Here is a 23,959-nt window from a genome sequence, read left to right as displayed (position 1 = left end):
TGAGCCGGAATGGCAGTTTCTTCAAGGACGTTGGCCGATGCGCACTATACGCCCGCCCATTTTATTCATAAACCAATCGTTTGTCTTTAAACGTGCCTCGCCTCTTGTTTTTTCATCTCTCATTGGTGAAGATTTTGCGTTCTGGCCTACCTGATTGGTGTTCAGCGCACGCTTTGAAATTCCAGCAATTTGATTGGACATTGTACGCGCATGTGTGTTTGTGTGTGTTTGCAAGAAAATAGCGTAGATTGAAGGGAAATAATTAACCCGACTTACTTAGCTGAAAGATCGTAATTTATTATTTTATAGAGTGCATAAAACTTTCGTGCACAATTTAATATTAAACTATGGCCTTTGTTATCAATAGCACAGCCCAGGCGAGCGGTTTTGATAAATTTTTTTCTTGGAATATTAACAGCGTTTATGACTGAAAACAGTCATATAAATAGATGTCATACAACGTGTTTAACAAAGCACAATGTGCATCATCTGTTTAGTTGCATTTCTGTTTTGCATAACAGCCGTACAATGTTCCTCCTCCAACACCTCCAAGCTGATAGAAGATTCCGGCCAGAGCTTCATGGAGAGGATGAACAAGGGAAAAACATCCTTCGTTTACTTTGGAAATGATGGTGAGTGTGAGAAATGTTGAGCACATCTTCTTGCGATGAATCTGATAGACTGAATCTCAAATGTCATTCATTTATACATGCAGTCAATCCAACCATCAAACAGTTCCTGGATCAGCTGGAGATGTCTGCAGATGCCCTGGAGGACTATGGGATATCTGTTGCAAAGGTAAGTAATGAAGCTTCAGAAAAAATTCTGCATTTGTGAAAACAGAATTGTCAACTTTTATAAGCTTTCTTTAGTTTATTGATATCCAAGAACATGCTGAAAAACAATAGAAAGCATCACAGAAATTGGTTATAATGGGAATTATATCGGACATAATGGAAACTTTAATAGTTTGTTGGTCTCTACTGGTAACACCATTAAATCCTACTAAAATGTTCTGGAAAGAACCTTAAAGCTACATAAAGGACTTTTGTAATGGCTTAAATAATAAACAGGTGATGGTTCATAATGGTATTCAATATGGGAATTTATCCAGGTATTGATTTTGTTTAAAAGGAAAACACCACTGTTTTTCAATATTTTACTATGTTCTTACCTCAACGTAGACACATTAATACATACCGATCTTTTTTCAGTGCGTGCACTTAAAGGGATAGTTCAGCCAAAAATGATATTAAACCCATGATTTACTCACCCCCAAGCTGTCCGAGATGCATATGTCCAGACGAATACACATTTTCAGTTATTTTAGAAAATGTCTTGGATCTTTCAGTCGTTAACAGTAAAGTTACGGGGTCCACGTCCCTCAAGTCCAAAAAATGTGCTTTTTTCATTTCCCAAATAAATCCAAATGGCTCTAGGATGATAAACAAAGGTCTTCTGAAGGTAATCCGTGCGGTGTTGTTGTAGAAATATCTACATTTAAAACTTTATAAACAAAAATAACTAGCTTCCAATAATGCCGCCATCTAGGACTCCTCTGTATTCAGGAGAGAGTTTAGCGTAGTGTATGCATTTTTCTTAGTGACGTATGACAAATTCGAAGGGCGGGGGCACAGAGCAGCAGCAGAGAAACCTCCGTAAACTGCATACGCTCTCATCTTGAATGCGGATGCGGCTAAGATGGCGCCGTTATCGGAAGCTGGTTGTTTTCATTTGTAAGGTTTTGAATATGGATATTTCTACAACAACACTGCGCGGATTGCCCTCGGAAGGCCTTTGTTTGTCATCCTGGAGCCGTTTGGATTTCTTTTTTTGGACTTGAAGGACGTGCACCGGCCCCGTAACTTAACCTTTGATTAACTGAAATATCTAAAACATTTTCTAAAATAACTGAAAATATGTTCATCTGAAAAATGATGGACATATGCGTCTCGGATGGCTTGGGGGTGAGTAAATCATAGGTTTAATATAATTTTTGGCCGAACTATCCCTTTAATCTTTGCACAGCGCGTCATGAATGTGTTAGCATTTAGCATAGCCCCATTCATTTCTTAGGATCCAAACAGGGATGAATTTAGGAGCCACCAAACACTTCCATGTTTTCCTTATTTAAAGACTGTTACATGAGTAATTACACGAGTAATGGTGGCACAAAACAAAACGTGGCGGATAAATAATGAGTACTAAGTATGTTCTATGGCGGAAGAGCACTCAAGGTACATTCACATTATAAGCAACTTTGTCGCTGTGTGTCGTTTCTAGATCTGTTATTATTTATTTATTTATTGAGAAAATGGGCAATTGCACGATTAATCGTCCCAGCCCTAAAAAAAATCAGTCAGTTAGTGAATGTGGGCGGGGCTTTATCAGTGTGACGTCACCAGTGTTGGGGGTAACGCATTACAAGTAACGTGCATTACGTAATAATATTACTTTTCTGAAGTAACGAGTAAAGTAACCCATTACTTTTTAAATGTACACATTAATATTTGAGTTACTTTTTCAAGAAAGTAATGCAAGTTACTTGTTACAAGTTACATGTACTGAATTAAACTAAACGTAGTCACATTATGCACTCTATAGAGCTCGACATTTTTGTGATGAAATATGCAATTTCTGAATGCAGAACTTTTCAGTCATAAAAACACTGGCAAGGCCTAAAAGGATCAAGCCTCAGCCAAAAAAAGTAACGCAAAAGTAACTAAAAAGTGACGTAAGCATTACTATAGCTTAATATTGTAATGCATTACTTTTAAAAGTAACTTTCCCCAACACTGGGCATCACTTTAACAAGATAATTTTTTATGGGAATTAAGTGGGAGGATTTTTTTTCTTTGTAGGGTTGTTGTGGTCACACACTGCCAACACATATTTATGTCCAAAAACCTTGCAAAAGTGGATTTTGCGTAATATGTTCCTTTTAACCGCTGACTGCTTTTACAGGTGAACTGTTCAAAGGAAGCTATAGCCTCTTACTGCACAGGTGAAAAGCTGATGACAAAGGCATATTTATTCAGGTACAAGTCTGCATTATGGAAATATCTGTATTACGCTTCCACCTCTTGCAGCATCATGACCATATGGCTTATTTCTCCAGAGGTTCTGAGGTTCTAAGGAGCTTTGACATTGATACGGTGTTTGACGTCAATGCAATCGTTTCTCACGTTCTGTTGTGAGTTCCACCTACATTATTTTCTTGAAGTATTTCTTAAATATCTTGACCTTTATGACTTTTCACCTGCTTTTCATTTAGCACTGTTCTGTTCAATGAGGTGCGGTATGTCCACACACCATCTGAGCTTCTGGTGGTGGAGAACACAGCCAAACAAATGAGAGATGTTGTGGTTGGTCACATACCAGTACTTGGGCTTCCAGGTGTGATTTTTCAGATCCTTTTTCATTAAAGTCTGTTTCAAAGTTTTGGTTAGGAGCATTCATCTCTTTCTTTTGTTTAAATAGAGCACCGGGCTTTAATGGAGGCAGCGTTTGTGTATGGAAGCAAGTATCAGTTTGTTCAGACGACTGGAGCTCCGATCTTGAAACACATGGGGTGAATTTTACATTTTGTTGACGGCGGATGTATTTTCAAAGCGTGTTTTAAACAAAGCCTCTCTCATAATGCTGTAAATAAGGCTGCGCTGTGTTTAGGGTATTGCTGTGTTTGGATATTCAACCTGCATTCCATTACGGGCTTAACATAGTTTATACTTAACATAAACTAAAATGAATTCTTAAAGTTCTTCTTCATCTTAATCTTGGGTTTCTATCTATTTACAGGGTTGATGATCTCTCCTCTTCCCATACACGTCTTTGGTTTCTGCACTGTAAAGATGTGTCCAACCAGATAGATCGGTGCCCGTGCACTCCCATGAGGAAACCACTCGACACCATCAACATACACACATTCCTCCAGCTGATGGAGGCACCACTCATAGTGAGAATGCTTCCCAAATATCATCCGTATCGGCATTTTAAAAGACATATCGCTCGGTTTTGTGATGTAGGATAATTTAAAGCTTGTTTTTATGACAGACAGAGACAACTGCTGACCCTTCTGAGGTAGACGTGATTCATAACCATCTCAGTGTTCCCGTGCTCTATTTGTTCTCTCAGCCCCAAACTAAGCACCTGGACAGGGTCACCGCTCAAACTGTGGCCCTGCAGCTTCGCGGAGAGGTCGGCGTTGTGCTCGTTCATCGGGACTGCTGAGCTAGTGATGATGATAGAAAGTGCATTTAAACACAGTTTGTATGTATCTAATAAATTAGATGATTTTTCTCTTTTGTTTTTCAGGGACAGTGCTAATGTTAAAACTCCATTGCAATACAATGCTGCCTACCAGCTTCCACAGGAGGTCAGTTCAATCTTAGAATATTTTTAAAGGGATAGTTCACCCAAAAATTAAAATTTTGTCATCATTTACTCATTTTTATGTTGTTACAAAACCTGCATAAATGTCTTTGTTCTGATTAACATAAAGAAAGATATTTTGAGGAACCAAACCGATCAGAGGCCCCGTTGATCTCCATACGAGTTTGGAACGACATGAGGACGAGTCATTAATGACATTATTTTCATTTTTGGGTGTACTATCCCTTTAATTCATTCCCCGCCAGCCATTTTTGGAAGAGTAGCCCGCCAGCATTTTTTGTGATTTTTCAAAAAAGTTTCACAAAATTCCTTACAGGAAAATTTTCCTCTAAAAATATATAAACATACAAATATATCAAATGAAAGAACAGACCCTATGCTTTCAAACAAACAATAAACAAACAAACAAAACAGGAAAAAAATGTTTCATCCTATCTTTATTTATATCTATATCTGCTTATAAACGCTTAAATATGGGTATTTTTCTTAAAAAAATAAAATTTTTAGCATAAAGCTGAAATAATTGAAATTTTTTTTGAAGGAATTTTGTTAGAAATCCGATTCAGAATTGTTATCAAAACATACACTGAGTTTAAAATTAGTTACTAAATTTTTTTGCTTCAGTTTTTTTAATAAATTGGGTAAGTGTGCCATCTAGTGGATAATCGCGGTATTACAGATTAACATGCGGTATTATAGATTTTTACATGCAAATATTTTCTCTTAAAGGTGTAGCGGAGGATTTTCTCGAATTTTAGAAAAGAACCGCCTTCTCCACTTTTTAAAATAATGCAATTGGGCAACACTCCTGATTGACAACTAGGAGGACCAATAGTCTTGATGATCCACCCGGAAAAAGAAAATCCTCCGCAATACCTTTAATTGACGAGATAACTGGGAAAGTTTTTCCAGACTTGTATACATTTTTGAAAAGGCATTATTGACTTCCATTGTAGGAAAAAATTGTACTATGAAAGTCAATAGTGCCCCAGCTCTGTTTGTTTACATATCTTCACTTGTGTTTAGCAGAACAAAGAAATTTATACTCGAGAAATGTATACTTTTCCTTATAAGTCAGGAAAAACTCGAGGATTAGTAAATGATGACAGAATTCAAATTTTTTTGGTGAATTATCCCTTTAATATGATCAAAAAACAAGAAAAATCTGAGAATTTAAAGAATTTTTCTCAACAGGATGTGAAATACATTACTGTGAATAGTGCCGAAGAGATTGTGAAACATTTTAAAGAAGAACTGGTACAAGAAAACAAGATGATAGAAGATGAAGAAGAAAATGAGGAACATTGGTCCGACCTCGGTAGGATGCCACCTAACCAAACATTGCTAACTACTTTAGGGGCATTAACTACTATTTGTTAAGATTTCCCATGACCTCTTCTGCATGCCAAGGTTAAGAACGTCTATTTCATATGGTACAGGCTTCTTATTGGACTCATGGGAGAGGAAGCCCACCAATTAAAATATTGCCTCAGGCCTGTGAATTTTAGATGTTACCCTGACTAGTTTTGTGTTTACATAATACAGTGTGCCATATTTAGTGTAAATATCTTTATTTTGTTTTTCCTTGAATTTTAGATATCCTTGATGATGAGGTATCCGAGTCTGTGTACAGAGACCGAGATCTTATGTTGGATCTCGAGTCTGTTACAGAGCTCACATCAGACTCATTTCAATCTGCGGTCACACAAAATGAAATCACGGTGGTGCTGTTTTATTATAAATGTGAGATTTACTTTTTAACACACTATTTTGTTTGCTGCAGGATTGAGGATTTAAAAATTACAAGTCTTGTAATGGTCACTTTTGTCCACTAGGGGATGCTGTGTGCATGGCTTTCATGCATACATACATTGAAGTGGCTGATGCACTTGAAGGTATTTACTCAAACATTACAGAATTATTTTTTAAACTTTAGCATTATATATTACCAATATTACAGAGAAATCTAAGATCCCCATTATTTATATCTTGGCTTTAGTGGAACAGAAAAGTATATTGATACTTAAAATGTATGCATTTCATTTGATTTAATACAAATGATCAAAGCAATACCAATTATGCTGGAACTTTTAACTTGCATGTTTATTATATCATACTAGTTTATTAGTTAAGTTCATGCAAGTTATTAGTTTAGTTAAGGTCATAAAGTACTTTAAAATTTTACAACCAGAAGCTAATTCCTTTGTCTTTTATTTTAAAATGTATATTTACAGTTTTACCATTTAAAACCAATCTCTAACAAGAAAAACTGCTTATAAAATGTGTTTGTGCTATACATAAGGGAAATTTCACTTGGTTTGATATTTTGTTAATAATACCATGACATTTAAAAAATGTGCTGTGTTTGCAAATGCATTTTCAGGGCTGCTGTATGCTGTTGTCTATATCAGCAAATACTAAACACAAAGTCTCTTTTTATCTCTCTCTCAGGTGTCAATGGGTTGGTGTTAGCAGCAGTAGATTGTGGAGAATGGACCGATGTCTGTGGTGATCAGAATGTCACGTCCTTCCCCATTATTATGATCTACCGGCCCATAGAGGCCCCTCGGGTATACAGAGGCATGCTGGGAACCAACAGCCTACAGAAGTTTATACTGCTGTGAGTACCGAGTACCCTGTAGGCATACAAGGTCAAATCCTTTGGGTATTATTTAGCCGCTGTCACTCAGTGTTAACCTGAAACTGGCCTGTCATTGGGTTAAATTAAAGGTTTGATGATTGAAGTGAGCAAGAGCAAAGTGCTTCTTCAGGATGTGACTTCACTCTGACCCGCTTCTATATATTCTTGAGTGGGGTAAAGGTTTTTGTGGGTTCTTATCTATAGATCATCATTAAAAGTCAATTAATAGATGTTTCTGAGAACTGTTTGGTGACAGTAAACACGCGACCTAGATTCCCATCCTAAAAGCCAGAATTAAAAGGGGTCATTTTTCCATGTTTAAGTGCTATAATTGGGTCCCCAGTGCTTCTATCAACCTAGACAACGTTAAAAAGATCAACCCAACTTTGTTTTTGTAAATCATTCTCTGCAAGCATGTGTTTTGTGACGTAGGTAGCAAGTCTAATTACAATAATACCGCACCGTAAGTCAGCGCCATGTATAAAAGTTTAATATCTTCCAGAAATTGTTCTTCTTTAAATATATAAACATACAATATATCAAATTAAAAAGAATAATCTGCTTTCAAAAGAAAAGTTTCGTCCTATCTTCTTTTGTCTCGTTTTATCACCTCTCAAATATGGGTGTTTTTTTTAAAAACAATTTTTTTAAGCAAAAAGCTGAGCGCCACCTTGTGGATAATAGCGGTATTAAGGATTGCCAGAAAAAGTCATCATTGGCAGGGAAGCGTTTTTTCTTAATTGACGAGTTAACTTGTTTATGGCAAGGAAAGAGTTAAAAAAGAGTTTGAAAGAGTTCACCCAAAAATGAAAATAATGTCATTTAAGACTCAACCTTATGTTGTTCCAAACTCGTAAGACCTCCGTTCATCTTCGGAACACAGTTTAAGACGTTTTATATTTAGTCTGAGAGCTTGTTGACCCTTCATTGAAAATCTATGTACGGTTTACTGTCCATGTCCAGAAAGTGATAAAAAACATCATCAAAGTAGTCCATGTGACATTAGTGGGTCAGTTAGAATGTGTCGAAGCATCGAAAATACATTTTGGTCCAAAAATTACAACTTTATTTAGATATTGTCTTCTCTTTCGCCTCTGTTGTCATTTTTTTTTTACTTACAGCGTGCGTTTCCCTCAGACTGTAAACAAAGCCCGGGCACACAAAAAAACAGCTGGGGCGCACCAGATAACACGTCAGCCATGTCAATGCAGTCACGTGACTTTAGAAAAAAGGTTATTAAGTGCAATATAAGCTTAAAAAAGATATATGTAAGATTTTGACTTTACTAAATAAGAAATACAATAATATATCTGTAGATATTTTGGAAACATGCTAAGTTCACATATCTGTTTCTCTAAAAAACAATGATGTAGTCAGATTTTTTTTCAATGTGCCTTACTGGTTGCTTGAAATGTCTGTTTTTGTTTTGGTCTGTGTGATCCTGCCCACTGCCAATTTACCCAATACTGTATTTTGACAGCTTGGTTGCTAGTTATTATGGTTGCCTAAACGAGACTGCAATGGGCCATTAACGTTTTTTAAAAAAGTTGCCAGCCGGGCCAGCGTTTTACATGATTTTCACAAAAGTTTAATGCCTTCCAGAAAATTTTCTTCTTTAAATATATACACATACAATATACCAAAGGAAAGAACCAACCATCTGCTTTCAAAAAAAAAACTTTTATCCTACCTTCAGTAGCTCTTTTGTAATCAGCTTTTGAATATGGGTAGGTTTCTGCAAAAACACCAAACTTTTCATTCAGAGCGATCTTTAAAACAGACACGGACATGCAGCCGCTTGCCATAGGGAAATACTTTGTAAAATTATTTCATATGTCACATGTGGCTGTGAAGAAGAGACAGAAATGATGCCGTAAGGGGCGTGCCGTAGTGAGGACACGCGTGTCATCTCAACAAGAAGTTATGGTTCAGCTCTTTGACACAGGGATTTAAATGCAGATAAACATTCACGCTGAGAATCAGAGTCGGAAAACTGGACTGAAGCAGAGATCAGGGAGTTCGTCACTATCCGCGCTGAAGCTGAAATCATTCACCAGCATGACAGAACAGCGCATCACACACTCATTATGATCTATAATGCACAAATGTGGTTTCTCAAGAGAGAAATCATGGATAATAAGCAAACTTCAGACGCTCTGGAAAAAATATGTCACGTGTCTTTACGGGATCTTTATGGTATGTGTGTAATCTGCGCACGCACAGATTCCGGAAAATCATTGGCAGTGTGAATCAACCAAAAATCTAACGATCCCGGAAAAATCCTGGGTGCATTTTCCGTAATCTCTAAGGGCTATTATGCATATAACCGAGTTGCTTAATGCTCATGCGTCCTTCTGTCAGGCTTGCCTGGGTATCTCATTCTCTTTCTCTTTTATTTACAGGAGTCTAATCTCAGGTCCTGTCTCTCTCTCCTCCTCGGCTGAGGTGTTGTCCTTTTTCGAGGGAGATTTATATAGAAAACATGCAGATTTGTCTTCGATCAGAGTGCTGGGCTTGTTTACTTCTGTACAAGATGCCGGTAAAAACCTATGTTTGATAAGAAACACTTTTTCTACAGACAGATATGTGACATTACAGAGGCGTATTACAGAAAGATTGTATCATTAAGATCTTTTCCGTTTGGTAACCATAATAATGTTAGTATATAATAAACATAATAACAACGTTTCCTAAGTGCATTATCTTATTTGCAGATAGCAAAGGGGTTTTCAGAAGCAACCTAACTTGACAAAACATACTAAAAATGGTCTTAACTTTACGGTAACCTCACAGGTGTCCTAACTGAAAACTGAAATTAAAGCCAGCTGTATCGATCACATTATGATAGACCTGCGGGAGAATGACATTACATTTTTTAACAATGTGCAGGATGAAACAGCAAAGTTTTTTTATCTTCACAAATGGCACGACATCACTCCCATTATTTACATTCGGTGTTTATTACTTGTGTAACGATCTTCCAGTGTCTGACTCAGCATCCATTTCTTGTCATGTCTCGATTAAATGTTGAAATGTACAGTACAGTATGTACAGTAGTATCCTAGCACTTATAGCCACCTTAGGAAGAATAGTTTTCTCATTTTTGTAAGTCATGTTTGATAAATTTTTAACTCTTTCCTCGCCAGCGTTTTTTAAAAAAGTTGCCAGCCAGCACCAACATTTTTCATGATTTTTTCAAAAATTTTCCAGAAAATGTTCTTTAAATATATAAACATACAATATATGAAATGAAAGAACAGATCCTCTGTTTTCAAACAAAAAAAAACTTTTCATCATACCTTTATCAGTTCTCTTTCTATCACCTCTCAAATATGGGTAGGTTTCTTCAAAAACACCAAATTTTGAGCAAAAAGCTGAGATAATTGCATTATTGTGAAGGACTTTTGATAGAGATCAGATTCTGAGCGATCCTCAAAACATACACGGCCATACATGTGTTTGCCCTAGGGCGATACTTCCGGGTTTTATAAGTTGCGGAAGAGTGGATAATCTGCCACCTGGTGGATAATAGCGCTATTGCGGAAAGCCAGAAATACTAGTCATTGGTACGGAAGCGTTTTCTCTTAATTGATGTGTTAACTCGTCAATGGCGGGAAAGGAGTTAAATTTAATGGTAAATTTAACTCTAAATTTGCTAAACAATAATAAAAAACACAGAGCATGATTACAATGAATTTTTATTTAAATTTATTTTTCTGCCCCATTGAAATAAAAAGGACAATTAGGGGGCGTGCACACCAAAGCGTTTAAACGTGGCTGAAAATGCCTGGCGGATGCCGACTTTAGGCACTTGCCAGCTTTATTTCAGATGAGAGCTTTGTTTGCTATAATACTTTTGCATTGTCGTTGAACAATGCGCCGGTTGGTTGTTGTGATATTTGTCCCGCCCCCTCCTCCACTGTGATATGACAGCTGAGTGAGAAATGTAATTGACGAGCCGTGCGAAACATTTTTCAACTTTGCTGCCGTTTTTAAAAAGCGTGGCGCTTCCATTGGAAACAATTGAAAACATGCGCCGGCTACCGGTGTTAACGCCTCAGTGTGCATGCCCCCTTATGTTGTTTACTGTACAGCAGCAGCTCACACATTGTTGGTTGATTGGTAACAAGACCAAACGATAAATACACACAGGGCGAAAGCGCTAAGGCTTGTATGAATCGTGGCCAACAGCCAATCACAGTGGCTGCAACAAATGCTTCGGTCTTGCATAAACGTAATTGGCTGGCTCGCACTAGGTTATTTGAATAAGGTTAACACTTTCCCCCCTTGTGAATGTACCATAATAAGAGTTGATAGCTGAACATGATTAAGCGATTTAAAATTTCCTAACTAGACGTGAGATAAGATGAGAATCCTAAATCAACTTTACAAGATTGCTTCTGTTATGTGATTTTGCAAAAAATCCTAATTTAACATATCATATCATAAGCTAAGACCTAAAATAAAAGTTTCTGTAATACACCCCTGGGTCACAAAAATAACAAATGTATTGTATGTTTTTAATTGAAATGTGTATATATAAAATAAGCTTTCTATTGATGTATGGTTTGTTAGGATAGGACAATATTTGGTCGCGATACAACTGTTTAAACATCTGGAATCTGAAAAATCGAAATGTCCTTACCAACACATGTTACTAATATACTTTTTTAATATATTAAAAGTAGAAAATGTATGTGTCATGGAACAAGATCTTACATAATGTCCTAATGATTTGAGGTATAAAAAAATCTATAATTTTGACCTATACAATGTATTGGTGGCTATTGCTACAAACATACACATGCGACATGAGACTTATGTCTGTGCCCTTTTTCTAGTCATACTAGAGTTTTGGTCTACCCTTTAATGTGTTTCCCAATTTGTTAAGCTAATGATACAGGAACACGTTTCGCATGAATTCATTGAAAAATGAGTCATGACAAAAGTCATTGCAATATACTGTATCTTCACGTTTTAAAGGGTTAGTTCACCTTAAAATTAAAAGTCTGTCATCATTTACTCATCCTCGTGTTGTTCTAAATCTGTATGAATTTCATTTTTCTGATGAACACAAAAGAAGATATTTTGAGAAATGATGGTAAACACACAGCAGATAGTGACCATTCACTTCCATAGTAGGAATTTAAAAAAAGATGGAATTTAATGGGTACCGTCATCTGTGTGTTACTATCATTTATCAAAATATTTTCTTTATCATTTTTCACAATACTTCCAAAATTTTCACAATACTTCCAAAATTTTCCACATTTTATTCCTACTATGGAAGTCAATGGTCACTATCTGCTGTGTGTTTACCATCATTTCTCAAAATCTTCTTTTGTGTTCATCTGAAAAAAAATTCATACAGGTTTAGAACAACATGAGGATGAGTAAATGTTTACAGAATTTATATTTTAAGGTGAACTATCCCTTTAATTGGCTATTTACATTCTTATGGTCAGAGAGAATATGGAAAATGGCAATACAAGACTAAATGACTTATTATAGACAAAAATTATATTACCATTTGTATGTTCTTTTCTTCATTTTATTTAATGACCAATCATGTCATCTTGTCTGTAAAATCCAGTTTAAAGTCTCATAAACTAAAAATGAGATTAAGAGCATCAAAGTTTAATTTAATTTAATTTAATTTAATATTAAATATATCAAGTGTTTCTTTACAATATGATTTCATGCAAAACAGTAAATCACAAAAAATGACACTAGCTGGCAGGGTCACACATATTACATACTACTTGATACATCTGACACAACTAGGTAATTACACGCTCTTTATGTTTTAGGTGTTGCTGCATTTGAAGAAGCTGCAAAACTCCTCAGGGGAGAGACAATTATTGGCATTTTTGCACACAAAGAGGCAGAGAAATGGTATCTGACAGATGTCTCTTATGTTACTGCAACTATCGTGATGACGTAATGCATCATGCAAGACTTGCTGATACAGCGCATCTTAACAAGAAGATACATGTCTGGATTGTTCGGTCATGGATGAAGGAAACTGTTTAAGATGAAATGCTGTGTGTGTTTAGGGTGGAGGGGCTGTCGGTGAACCTGCCTGCTTTACTGGTGTCCCGTGGCCCTCAAGTTTCTCGTGAGGCTTATTATCTTCCATCTTCATCAGCAAAAGACCTCGTCTCGTTTATCCAGAGAGCAGTTTTGGATCCTTTTGTAAGTTATTTGAAACTTCTGTTTTAGGGCCGTAAAAGCTAATTTATCCAAGTCTGCCGCACCGTGTTTTACATGGAGACTCCGTGGTACTTTAGATTGCAATCGCATGCGTTCTGCTGGAACTGGGGAACATTAGTTAATCTATATTCGTTATTTATGCAATTAGATGGCACTCTCTTGTTAAAACAAGATTCATGTTTCTGAATGCATTTGACAGCTTTTAAATTCTCCATTAGTGACATCACAAATCCTCCTGGGTCTGTTTACACAAAGTGTGAATTTCGCACAGAGACACTCCTACAGGCAATCCCTAAAGACCCTTTCACATTAAATGCGGAAATTTAGCCTTTTTCACCACATATGTGAGAAAGACAGCTGTCCAATATATAAAAAAATCGATTTCTTTGGACAAGACAGTAAACTGTTGCAAAATCACTATATACGCAACTAGACACATTGTAAATAATGAAAGTCAGAATATAAACATGAAGAAACTGAAGCACACATTAGTGGGCACTGTTATCCATGTGACTGCCACGTTGGGTTGTATTTAGGTCCAAGTACAAACAAGGGACACAAGTTTGAACGTGATCCATGGCGTGCAGTTATCTTCCGTGCACTTTAAGGACTTTGTTAAAATATTGATGTGGCAATTAGCGCCAACAAAGCAGTATTTCTGAATGGCCTGAGGCCGGGATTAAGCGGATATGAAGCAAAGGTATTTAATGAAAATATAATACATGACGAGAGCATTCAGTTGATATCATCAAATTTTTTGAGGGAGGTGGCATTTGCCATATTGGAGCGATCCAAGCCAATCCGTGAATATTTTAGAGAAAGTTTACTGTGTATTGTAGTTCTACACACTTGTGATATCAAATGTTATGTGCTGTTTTGTTAACCAAAACATTATATCTGATAAACAAACACAACAAAATGAGTGTTATCGAACACAACATTAAAGGGTGACCATCATTTAACTCATTCCCTGCTAGCCATTTTTTGAAAAGTTGCCCGCTAGCATCTTTTGTGAGTTTCACAAAATGAATTCCAGGAAAATTTTCTTCAAAAAATATATAAACATACAAATATATCAAATGAAAGAACAGACCCTCTGCTTTCAAACAAAACAATAAACAAACAATTTTTGAATATATATATATATATATATATATTTTTTTTTTTCTCTGCTTATAAACTCTTAAATGTACGGAGCCCCTAAGGGGACATGGAGAATTTTTTTTATTATGTTTAGTTTCGCGCGCACACGTGAAACTATCACATTTAGTTTACTTTAGAATTTTTTTACTTCAATGTCACCTTAGGGGCTCGGTATAAATGTAGGTATTTTTTCTTCAAAAATATTTTTTTAGCAAAAAGCTTAAATAATTGCATTTTTGTGAAAAGAATTTTGTTAGAGATCAGATTCAAATGATTATCAAAACATACACAGAGTTAAAAATTAGTAAATAATTTTTTTGCTTCAGTTTTTTTTATGAATTTTATATAATGGTGGCAGAGCCGGCGCCAGACCATAACTAACAGGGGGGCACTCGGCTTCCAACGGGGGGTACGCAATAGCAACAATAACTTGCAAAAACAAGACATTAAAACAACAAATACAGCAAGCACACACTCATACAACTAGTGCAGACTGTCAGCTCATTTCCCGTATAAAGTGCAAAAGACCACAAACTATGCGCAAAACTATTGAACTTCGACCGCGGCGTGAGCGCAAGCTGAGCTCCGCTGCGCTCGCGCTTGGCTCGACGCAACAATAAACCGCCCTCGCGCGGCGCAAGCCATTGAAATGAATGGATTTCATAGCGCAGCGCACACCGCGTCCTAGCTTTAAAAAAGCCGCTTTACCATAATCACGTCGTAATGCTGTTAACGGTCTATAGCCACACTTCACATTTAAGCTTACGCAATTTAAAACAACGCTAACTTGCCTTTAAAATAGCTGAAGACGGCGTGTAAGAAAATTAAACTTCCTTAAAACAGTGTCCTGTAGATTTGTAAATTCCACCTCGACCTCTAATCTCTGAGTTTGAGCCAGTCTGTGTTTGCATGAAGATGAAGCAGGCGGTGCTGGTTCGTTCTAAGTGTTCAAATATCCATATTTTACACGCTCCGTAAAATGCCGCGAATAAACACGTTGCTAGTTTCAAGTCACAAATATGCTAAAGACGTAAGACGGGTGAGACGCGGCAATATATCCAATCAGAGAAACTGGTCTATTTTAATTAAAGAAAACATATATCAACTATATTTTCCTCATTTGATTACATAACAAGTCATGAAACATTCAATGTTTAATTTATTTTAATTATTCTTGATATATATTAAAGTAATAAAAACCGTTGTGGGGGGGCACAACAACCTGTTCGGGGTTGCACTGCCCGCGAATGCCCCCCCTTGACGCCGGCCCTGAATGGTGGTATTACAGATTAACACAAAATCTCATCAGGAACAAGTTTTTTATGCAAATGTTTTCTCTTAATTGATGAGATAACTCGTCAATTGCGGGGAAAAAGTTAAAACCAGTAATGTTTTTACTGGGAAAACCCAGGATTTTTTTCATATAATATGTATAATTATATATTTTTTTTCAAAAAATATATAAACATACAAATATATAAAATGAAAGAACAGACCCTCTGCTTTCAAACAAACAATAAACAAACAGACAAAACGGGGCAGAAAAAGGTTCATCTCATCTATATATTTTCTCTGCTTATAAACTCTTAATGGGTATTTTCTTCAAAAATATATTTAAATATTTGCGGAAATAATTGCATTTTTGTAACGAAATTTTGTTAGAGATCAGATTCAAAACAATTATCAAAACATACACAGAGTTTAAAATTTGTAAATAACTTTTTTGCTTCAGTTTTTTATAAATTGGGTAAGTGCGCCATCTAGTGGTATTACAGATTAACATAAAACCTCATCAGGAACACGTTATTTTACGCAGGGAAAGAGTTAAAAACAGTAATGTTAAGTAAATGCGTATGAAAACACAAACCAGCACATTCTCATCTATGAAAGGTATTGCCATTTCTTTGGGATTTTAAACTAACCAGGATTTTTACAACCAAAGTTGAGCAATATAGTAGCATCTGGGAAAACCCAATGAAGAAATGGAGCATTCCAAAATGTGGTATTTTCATATGAAGAGTTCAGATGCCAAAGCCGCTAAACGTTACCTCTGTCAAAAATAAGATAATATTTGTAACCAAATGTTTAGCATCTAAGCCCTTAAATGCATGCCTATGATTTCACTCTGCACTGGTCTGTCTTTTTGCCCAGCCTGAACTGACAGTGGAGAATCTGCCCTGGCATTTGCAGCTTGGAAAACCCTTGTTATTGCTGTTCGTTGGAAAGTACCGCAACACAGAGAGTACAACATCTTTAGCAGAGATGAAACATCTGCTAAGCTCAGGACAGCTGCATTCCTTCCTACCCTGCTGGATTCATCTGTAAGTGCATCTCATCCTGCAAATACACAAGTATATTACCAACATTACATTTATGTGTTTGGCTTTATTCGAAGCGCATTCAAGGCATAAGATGTATCTCTGGGAATTGAACAACTAACGCAATGCTCTTCCAATTAAGCTATAGTAACACCCATCTATATAAAAACCATTGCAATTTTGTTGTTGCAGAAGTCGGACACCCATTGGGAGGTCGGTCTTGGAAAAGTTTTTTGGGTTTGTACCTCCACTTCCAGCTTTGGTGATATCACAGTTAGGGGCTGGCGGAGAGGTGTTTCTGTTTCCTACAGGGCGCCCCCTAAAGGCTGAAAACATTCTGCAGTGGCTGCGCGCTGTGGAGAAGAGAGATGAACACCCAGCAGGTAAGTTTCGTTTATTTATATATATATATATATATATATATATATATATATATATATATATATATATATATATATATATATATATATATATATATATATATATATATATATATATATATATATATATATATATTCATATATATATATATATATATATATATTCATATATATATATATATTCATATATATATATATATATATATATATTCATATATATATTTAGAGCCCGTCCCAATACCTCCCCTTCCCCTACATTTTTACCCTAACCCTCGTTTTTGCACGTGTAGCGGTAGGGCGTCCCATTACTTTTCCCCCTTACTGTGGGTTCACACCAGATGCGAGTTTTAATGATTTGCGCGAGTAGATTACATGCAACGTCCTTGCGCGGGGCAATGCGAATGACGCGATAATGTGTGGCGCGTTTGGCGCGAAAACACGCGCTATTCACCTCAAATGCGTCTTCGCCCAAGTTGAAAATATTCAACTCGAGCGAAAAATTCGCATGACACGAAGTTAAATCCGGCGAGTAATCTAGAGCGAGTAACGTGATGCCCCACGTTTGGTGTGTACGTAGCATTAGAATCAACCCTCAAAATGTAGTCAGGACCAATGTAGGCTTAAAACGAAGTGGGAGGTGAAATTACCCAGTATACCTTGCGAGACCGGTAGACGTAGGTGAGCACGTTCGCTACGCTACTTTCCATATAGTGGTGTCCCATTTCATAGGGAAATATTTTGACCCCCACTTCCCTCGTTGAGGGGACTTTACTGTCCAACCAAGTGAAAGTTTTAAGGGGGTAGAAATGGGACGGGCCCATCATCTCTTCCTGGGCCAGGAGGACTTTTTGGTTTCCTTTGAGTTTTCTGGTTCCCCCAGAATGTGAATGAAACTGCGAATATTTGGACCGGACAAAATTTAATTCCTGCCGTGAATATAGCCATAGAAGCTGACAGGGTGTTTAAACGCGAAAGAAAAAAATTAAATCTCTTCCTTGTTCTTCACTTAATCTTCCATGTTTTCATAACTAGATGAAAGTTTAATAAACATTATTATGGTGTTTGTTAAAGTGTAATGTGTGCTGAAGGCATGATTAATGCTTCAAATTATGGTGCAGGATTGATGTCAGTAATATCTTTTTGTACTTTCTGAAGCTCATCATTTGAAATCAATATCGAAATTCGTCTGACACTGTGCTCATTTTACAGAGAAACGAGCGGTTAACATTTTAACGACAATTTTTTCGTGTTTTTATTAAAAAATTTTCTATAATTGTTTGTAAATGGGATCCCTACTGAAAATTCCAGCTAAAACCAGCATAAGCTGGTGGCTGGTTTATAAGGTGCCAGTAGCTGCCTGGTCCTCCCAGCCTGGCAAAGCTGGTGGGTCAGCTGGTCTTCCAGCCAAGTCCAGCTAGGCCAGCTTAAAAAGTGACCAAAACACAGTTAGACCAGCTTGCTACACCAGCAAAAACAGCTACAACCAAGCGGGAGACCAGTTAAAACCAGCTGATTTTTCAGTAGGGAATTGCTTCCATTTACTGAGAATATGACCATTTACTGAAAATATGACCATTTACTGTTTGGGAATGTCTGCTGTATAATGTCTCTCTTGGGTTATGTTTACAAAATAATGTACTGAAAATGTGTTTTTTTGCGACTAAAGCACACACCAGGAGTTGGTGGTGTCACATGATCCCTGTTTACACCTGGTAACATGTATGCGCATGACATCACAGTTTCACACAGATGATATCAGTATCGTTTTCAAAAACTTGCACTTTAAAACCCGTTTTCAAAAGTTTGTGATTTTCAAAATGCCATGGATGTGTAAACACGGCAAAAATAAATACGTTTTCCATTATTAGTTGAAAATTTGGTTATGTTTACATGAATGCGTTTATCCTCTAAAACGCATTACTTTTGCTACGTTTACGCCTTTCATTTACACTACGCCACCGTTTTCGACCCTAATAAACGGATTCATTCGCAAATGCTGCAGACCCTTTTTTAGTTTGAGAACTCAGACGTTGCCCTGCAGTGTAAATGAACGTAGACGGAGTTTTATGTAAACTGACTTCTGATGTTAACGTGACAGCGCATCATTTTCAAAGTAAAAATTATTTTATTCAGGTAAATGGAGGTTTGCAACGGAGGTTTTGCCAAAAATAGTAAACATCTACCAACCAGCTATAAACGCTATATCAAATTGTTTTAACATGTGTCCTTTTAGATAATGTCTGTTTTATATTTATGTTTGAGTATTGTTGGGTTTGAATATTGTTGTAATGTTGTTTATGTTTTGTTTAAATTTAGTTAGATTATTACGAAAGATAGACTGTAATTTTAAATGCCATATAGGGCGTTGTAAAGGCCAATATGAAGGGAGAATTGCAATGGGTCAGACATTATTTTCGAGTTTAATTTAATTTAAGTTTTTGTAAAATTAATTTCGTTTCATATAATTTGTCTCTTAATTTTAATCGATGTTTTGTGAATATAAATTAATAAAGCAATACAATCAACGTCATGTTAATATTTAATGCTCATTTAGCCGATTGTGCTTTTTGCTATTTCTGTGTTGCTAGCGGAGGACGTGCACGGACCTTGCACACTTTTAAAAATAGACACACTTTTTTAAAATACTTTTTTTTTATTAATTGATCGCACACTGAACAGCGACAGGTAAGGGAAGAATACAGTCAGTTCATACGAAAATTTTCTAATTGACTATAAGATCATAAAAATGAACTGCGAACAATGAACTAGGCTATTATAAATAAAACAGCGTGAAATGGCCGAAGAGGAACTCCCTACCGTAAAGCAATAAGCATTTGCTGAAATTTATTTTAGCTTCAAGTTCGCTACTGTTTAGTACTGTTCACATGAATGCTTCCTTTTTAAATCATAAATACCTTTCTGTTAGGTTTAAAACATTTAATCATATTAATATGTTGTGGGTGGAGCTAGAACAATATAAGACTTTCCCAAACACATTTTTATAGGTTCAAAAATAGTGTCTGTTGTAGTTGCCGACATAGGATCCAGGTATGAATTTTTGTCAATATCGCACACCCCTAGGCTGCATAAATGCACAAAGGTAAGCTATTATTAGAGTAAAAAGTTATTTTACACTTTTATGCGCATGCCCAGTTACGTGATTGGTCACGGTTCATGCGTTTATGGTCGTGTCTAGTGTGGATGAAGATTCTTTTTAAAATGCCAGTATAAACAAGAATCGTTTTCATTTTAAAATGCCGTTTTAAAACGCAAATGCTCTAATGTAAACAGGGCCTTAGACTCAATCATCACGTGGATGTGGAAAAGCTGGCACCAAATAGTCATGCTCATGAGATCACACCCCGTCAATTCAGAACCTCTTCGACGCTTTTGATCGTAATACAAATCACCATTGTTACTTGTAATCCAAACAAACCCCAAATCCCTTAAATCCAGCACTCAACTCTGTTCAGACCGTTTCCAAATGGTGCTTTCACAAAGATCTCCCTAAAGACGCTCCGGTCCATTGCACTGATAGTGTCTGAGCGGCTTTAACCTTTGTGGGCACTAGGCTGGCTTCATAGTCACTTCTCAGCATGTCCCATCTGCTTCCTATGAAGCTGTGAGGAAACTGTATCCTTTAATTGTTTCTGATTGTTATAAGTTATTTCCCAAAACCTTCTGCTGGACTCTGGGGCTGCAGCTTGTTTTGAAACTTGTCAAACCAGCTTACTGTGCTTTTGGGAAAATTTTATCCGTCTGTCGGCAAAAAGTGTGATTTATAAGGAAGAATGAAGCATTTTATTCTTAGGAAGGTTACATAACATATCATTTAGATGAAGAAGAAATACAACGCATCATTTAAATTTCATGTAATTGAAATGGTGTGTTTGGGCGTTTATCAAAGAGTTGTTTTTTAAAGAGTAGTGCAGCCAAAAATTAAAACTTTGTCATTATTTTCTTACCCCATTTCAACTCCTATCTTCTTTGTTCTTTATCTTTTGATAAAAAAAAGAATTGGTTACTATGATGCTAAGTAGAATGTCAAGGCCTCTGTCACATTTATATTTTAGCAGGGTTACAGTGCATTCAATCTATACATCTTATCAGTATGGATTTTCACTGAGGATCGAACCCATTACTATGCGTTGCTAACACAATGCGTAATCAGTTGAGCTATATGAACACCCAATTTAGTCATCATTCATGTCTGTAGCACTACCAAGGTTGGGCAAGTTACACACCAAGAATGTTTAAAAGAAACGTGACAGTCATGTTTTCTTTAGCGAGAGCACAACCAAAAATATTTTTAAGATTAACGACTTCCATTTTGAAAATTATCCAGATGTCTGAATCCAAATGTTTTTTCTGTAAGTTGCGCAATAACAATATTGTTCGGACCGTTACTATGGATTTCGTCAGTGTGCTGAACCATTACAGTGGACTGAAACTCCATTACACAACACTCATCAGTGTTACCAGGATATAACATCATTAAACATCACGCATCGCTGATTTAAGAGGAAAACGTTGGGGTGTCAGTGTTGGGTGTCTGTTAAAATCTTTGACATGCATGTTAAAGTTTCTGAAGGTCATTATTGTGAAGTAGTGACTATAATCATGACGTAGAGCCGATTTGAGATGAAATACGTTATTATTTGCTATTATTTCGGACAATGATGTTAAGAAAATTAAAATTATTTACTCAATCTACAAATTTATACAAATCAATTTCTTTGTTCTGCTGAACACAAAGGAAGATGTTTTAACCAAACCATTTTTAAGCACCATTGACTAACATTTTTTTTATGGAAGCCAATCGTGCTCCTTATTCTTCTTGATTACAAATAACTTTGTGTTCACCAGAACAAAGAAATGTATACACGTTTGTAACAACTTAGAGGGACGCTCCACTTTTTTTTTGAAGGTGTGCTCATTTTCCGGCTCCCCTGGAGTTAAACATTTGATTTTTGCCTTTTTGGGGTCCATTTAGCTGGTCTCCGGGTCTGGCGTTACCATTTTTAGCATAGCTCATTGAATCTGATTAGACCATTAGCATCATGCTAAAAATAAGGAAAGAGTTTTGATATTTTTTCTATTAAAAACTTGACTCTTCTGTAGTTACATTGTGTACTAAGACTGACGGAAAATTAAAAGTTGCGATTTTTTTTTAGACCGATATGGTTATGAACTATACTCTCATTCTGGCGTAATAACTTCAGACTTTGCTGCCTTAACATGGCTGCAGCAGGCGCAATGATATTACGCAGTGCCTGAAAATAGTCCCCTGCTATTGAACGTAACCAAGGGGACTATTTTTTAGCACTGCGTAATATCACTACGCATGTTGCAGCCATGTTACAGCAGCAAAGTCCTTGATTATTACGCCAGAATAAGAGTATAGTTCATAGCCATATCAGTCTAGAAAATCGCAACTTTTAATTATCCGTCGGTCTTAGTACATGATGTAACTACAGAAGAGTCAAGTTTTAAATAGGAAAAATATCGAAACTCTTTCCTTATTTTTTTAGCATGATGCTAATGGTCTAATCGGATTCAATGGATTATGCTAAGCTATGCTAAAAGTGGTACCGCCGGGCCCGGAGATCGGCTGAATGGATTCCGAAACTGTAGAGGTCGGGTCTTTAACTCTGGGGGAGCTATAGGGTTAGCATGTTTTCGGGAAAGGTGGAGTGTCCCTTTAAGTTTGATTAGGTGTGACACATTTGAAAATGATCTATCATCAAAGTTTGAACATTTTCTTTTATTTTGTGATTGTTTCATAGCATGCTGTTTGTAAGCACTTGTTGTTCCTGTGGTAGATCAGTTTACGCTCATATTGTTGACACATTTTGACATCTGGAAGCAGTTGACACTTTTCATTAGCAGACCCCACTTTAGATTTCCAGGTATTTAAGCATCAGTAATTCAGGTCTCATGTTATAAATTGTGTTTATACAATCTGGTTGTTGTTTACTTCGAAGTTCCGCTAGATGATGTTGTGATGTTTCATGAGTGTTTATACATCACTGACTTGACACTGTGTTCTGTAAGGTAGGGTAAAGTATAAAGAATTAACCCTATACGTGTTTAATTTATTATTTTTTAAATATTAACCTGATATAACCTGTATTTTTATTGTTACTCACAATTGAGAACTTGATGTTTACTTTGTTTGAAGTGACTTAGAAATTTGTTTCTGTTATCTTTAAGAATAGTGATTTCATTGGAGTTGTTATTGACGTCTTAAACTTTCAGTAGCGTAACAACTCTGCTTTTACTGTATAGGTGTGATACCTGACAAAGAATGGGGGCCTTCAGTTCCATTTTATGACTTTTTGGCAATAATGGACCAAGAAGCACCGGGTTATGCATCTCAGAGGGGTCCTAAAATGAAGACTGGGTCCAAAGAAAGCCACAGAGAGCAGAAGGACAAGAGTTCAAATCAAAGACAAACAACACATTCGTCATCAAGCCCCCATAAACCTCACAAACACTCAGAACTGTAGAGTCAAAGCAGACTCTGTCGAGAACTTGACTCATATTGAAGTGATGTGTAAGCATTTCACATTCAGACTGACTGTTTGATATCTGACATCTGTGTCTTAGGTGCTGCCCATGTTTCTAATGACGTTTTCCGAAATGTGGACACGTGTGTGTGTATTTGAATGCCGATGGTTTGTTGTTTTCATTTTCCAATCCATATCATCTTTTTATTATTAGTATTATTATTATTAGTCCAGTTTTCTGTATTTTTTATTATTAAATTCAAAATGTTCTTTGTATACACAAACGTTTGATGGAAATTGACATGGACTTTGTACAAATTTAAGGAGTAGTACACCCAATAATAAACATTCTCTTATAATTTA

General features: G+C 36.4%; 1 protein-coding gene across 1 annotated transcript; it reads left to right on the top strand.

Moving 5' to 3' along the window:
* Window positions 1–232: 232 nt before the first annotated feature.
* On the top strand, window positions 233–23,959 carry txndc16 (thioredoxin domain containing 16). The gene is made up of 19 exons (XM_073869225.1): window positions 233–632; window positions 716–798; window positions 2,965–3,038; window positions 3,119–3,193; window positions 3,275–3,396; window positions 3,481–3,571; window positions 3,799–3,955; window positions 4,054–4,224; window positions 4,319–4,375; window positions 5,587–5,710; window positions 5,989–6,135; window positions 6,228–6,287; window positions 6,844–7,012; window positions 9,436–9,572; window positions 12,844–12,928; window positions 13,090–13,228; window positions 16,541–16,710; window positions 16,900–17,090; window positions 23,376–23,959. Exons 1-19 carry the CDS (start codon window positions 479–481, stop codon window positions 23,594–23,596), a joined length of 2,427 nt encoding a protein of 808 aa, XP_073725326.1. The 5' UTR covers window positions 233–478; the 3' UTR covers window positions 23,597–23,959.

Source organism: Misgurnus anguillicaudatus, chromosome 7 (assembly GCF_027580225.2).
Source record: "Misgurnus anguillicaudatus chromosome 7, ASM2758022v2, whole genome shotgun sequence".
Classification (NCBI taxonomy): Eukaryota; Metazoa; Chordata; class Actinopteri; order Cypriniformes; family Cobitidae; genus Misgurnus; species Misgurnus anguillicaudatus.
This window is presented reverse-complemented; position numbering and strand designations above follow the sequence as displayed.

Bases quoted from the DNA above. Each gene is read 5' to 3' on its own strand.
- txndc16 (XM_073869225.1), top strand. From the start codon at position 479: ATGTGCATCATCTGTTTAGTTGCATTTCTGTTTTGCATAACAGCCGTA. The intron at 3,572-3,798 runs GTGAATTTTACA...ATCTATTTACAG, and splicing joins CCGATCTTGAAACACATGGG to GGTTGATGATCTCTCCTCTT. The intron at 7,013-9,435 runs GTGAGTACCGAG...TTTTATTTACAG, and splicing joins CTACAGAAGTTTATACTGCT to GAGTCTAATCTCAGGTCCTG.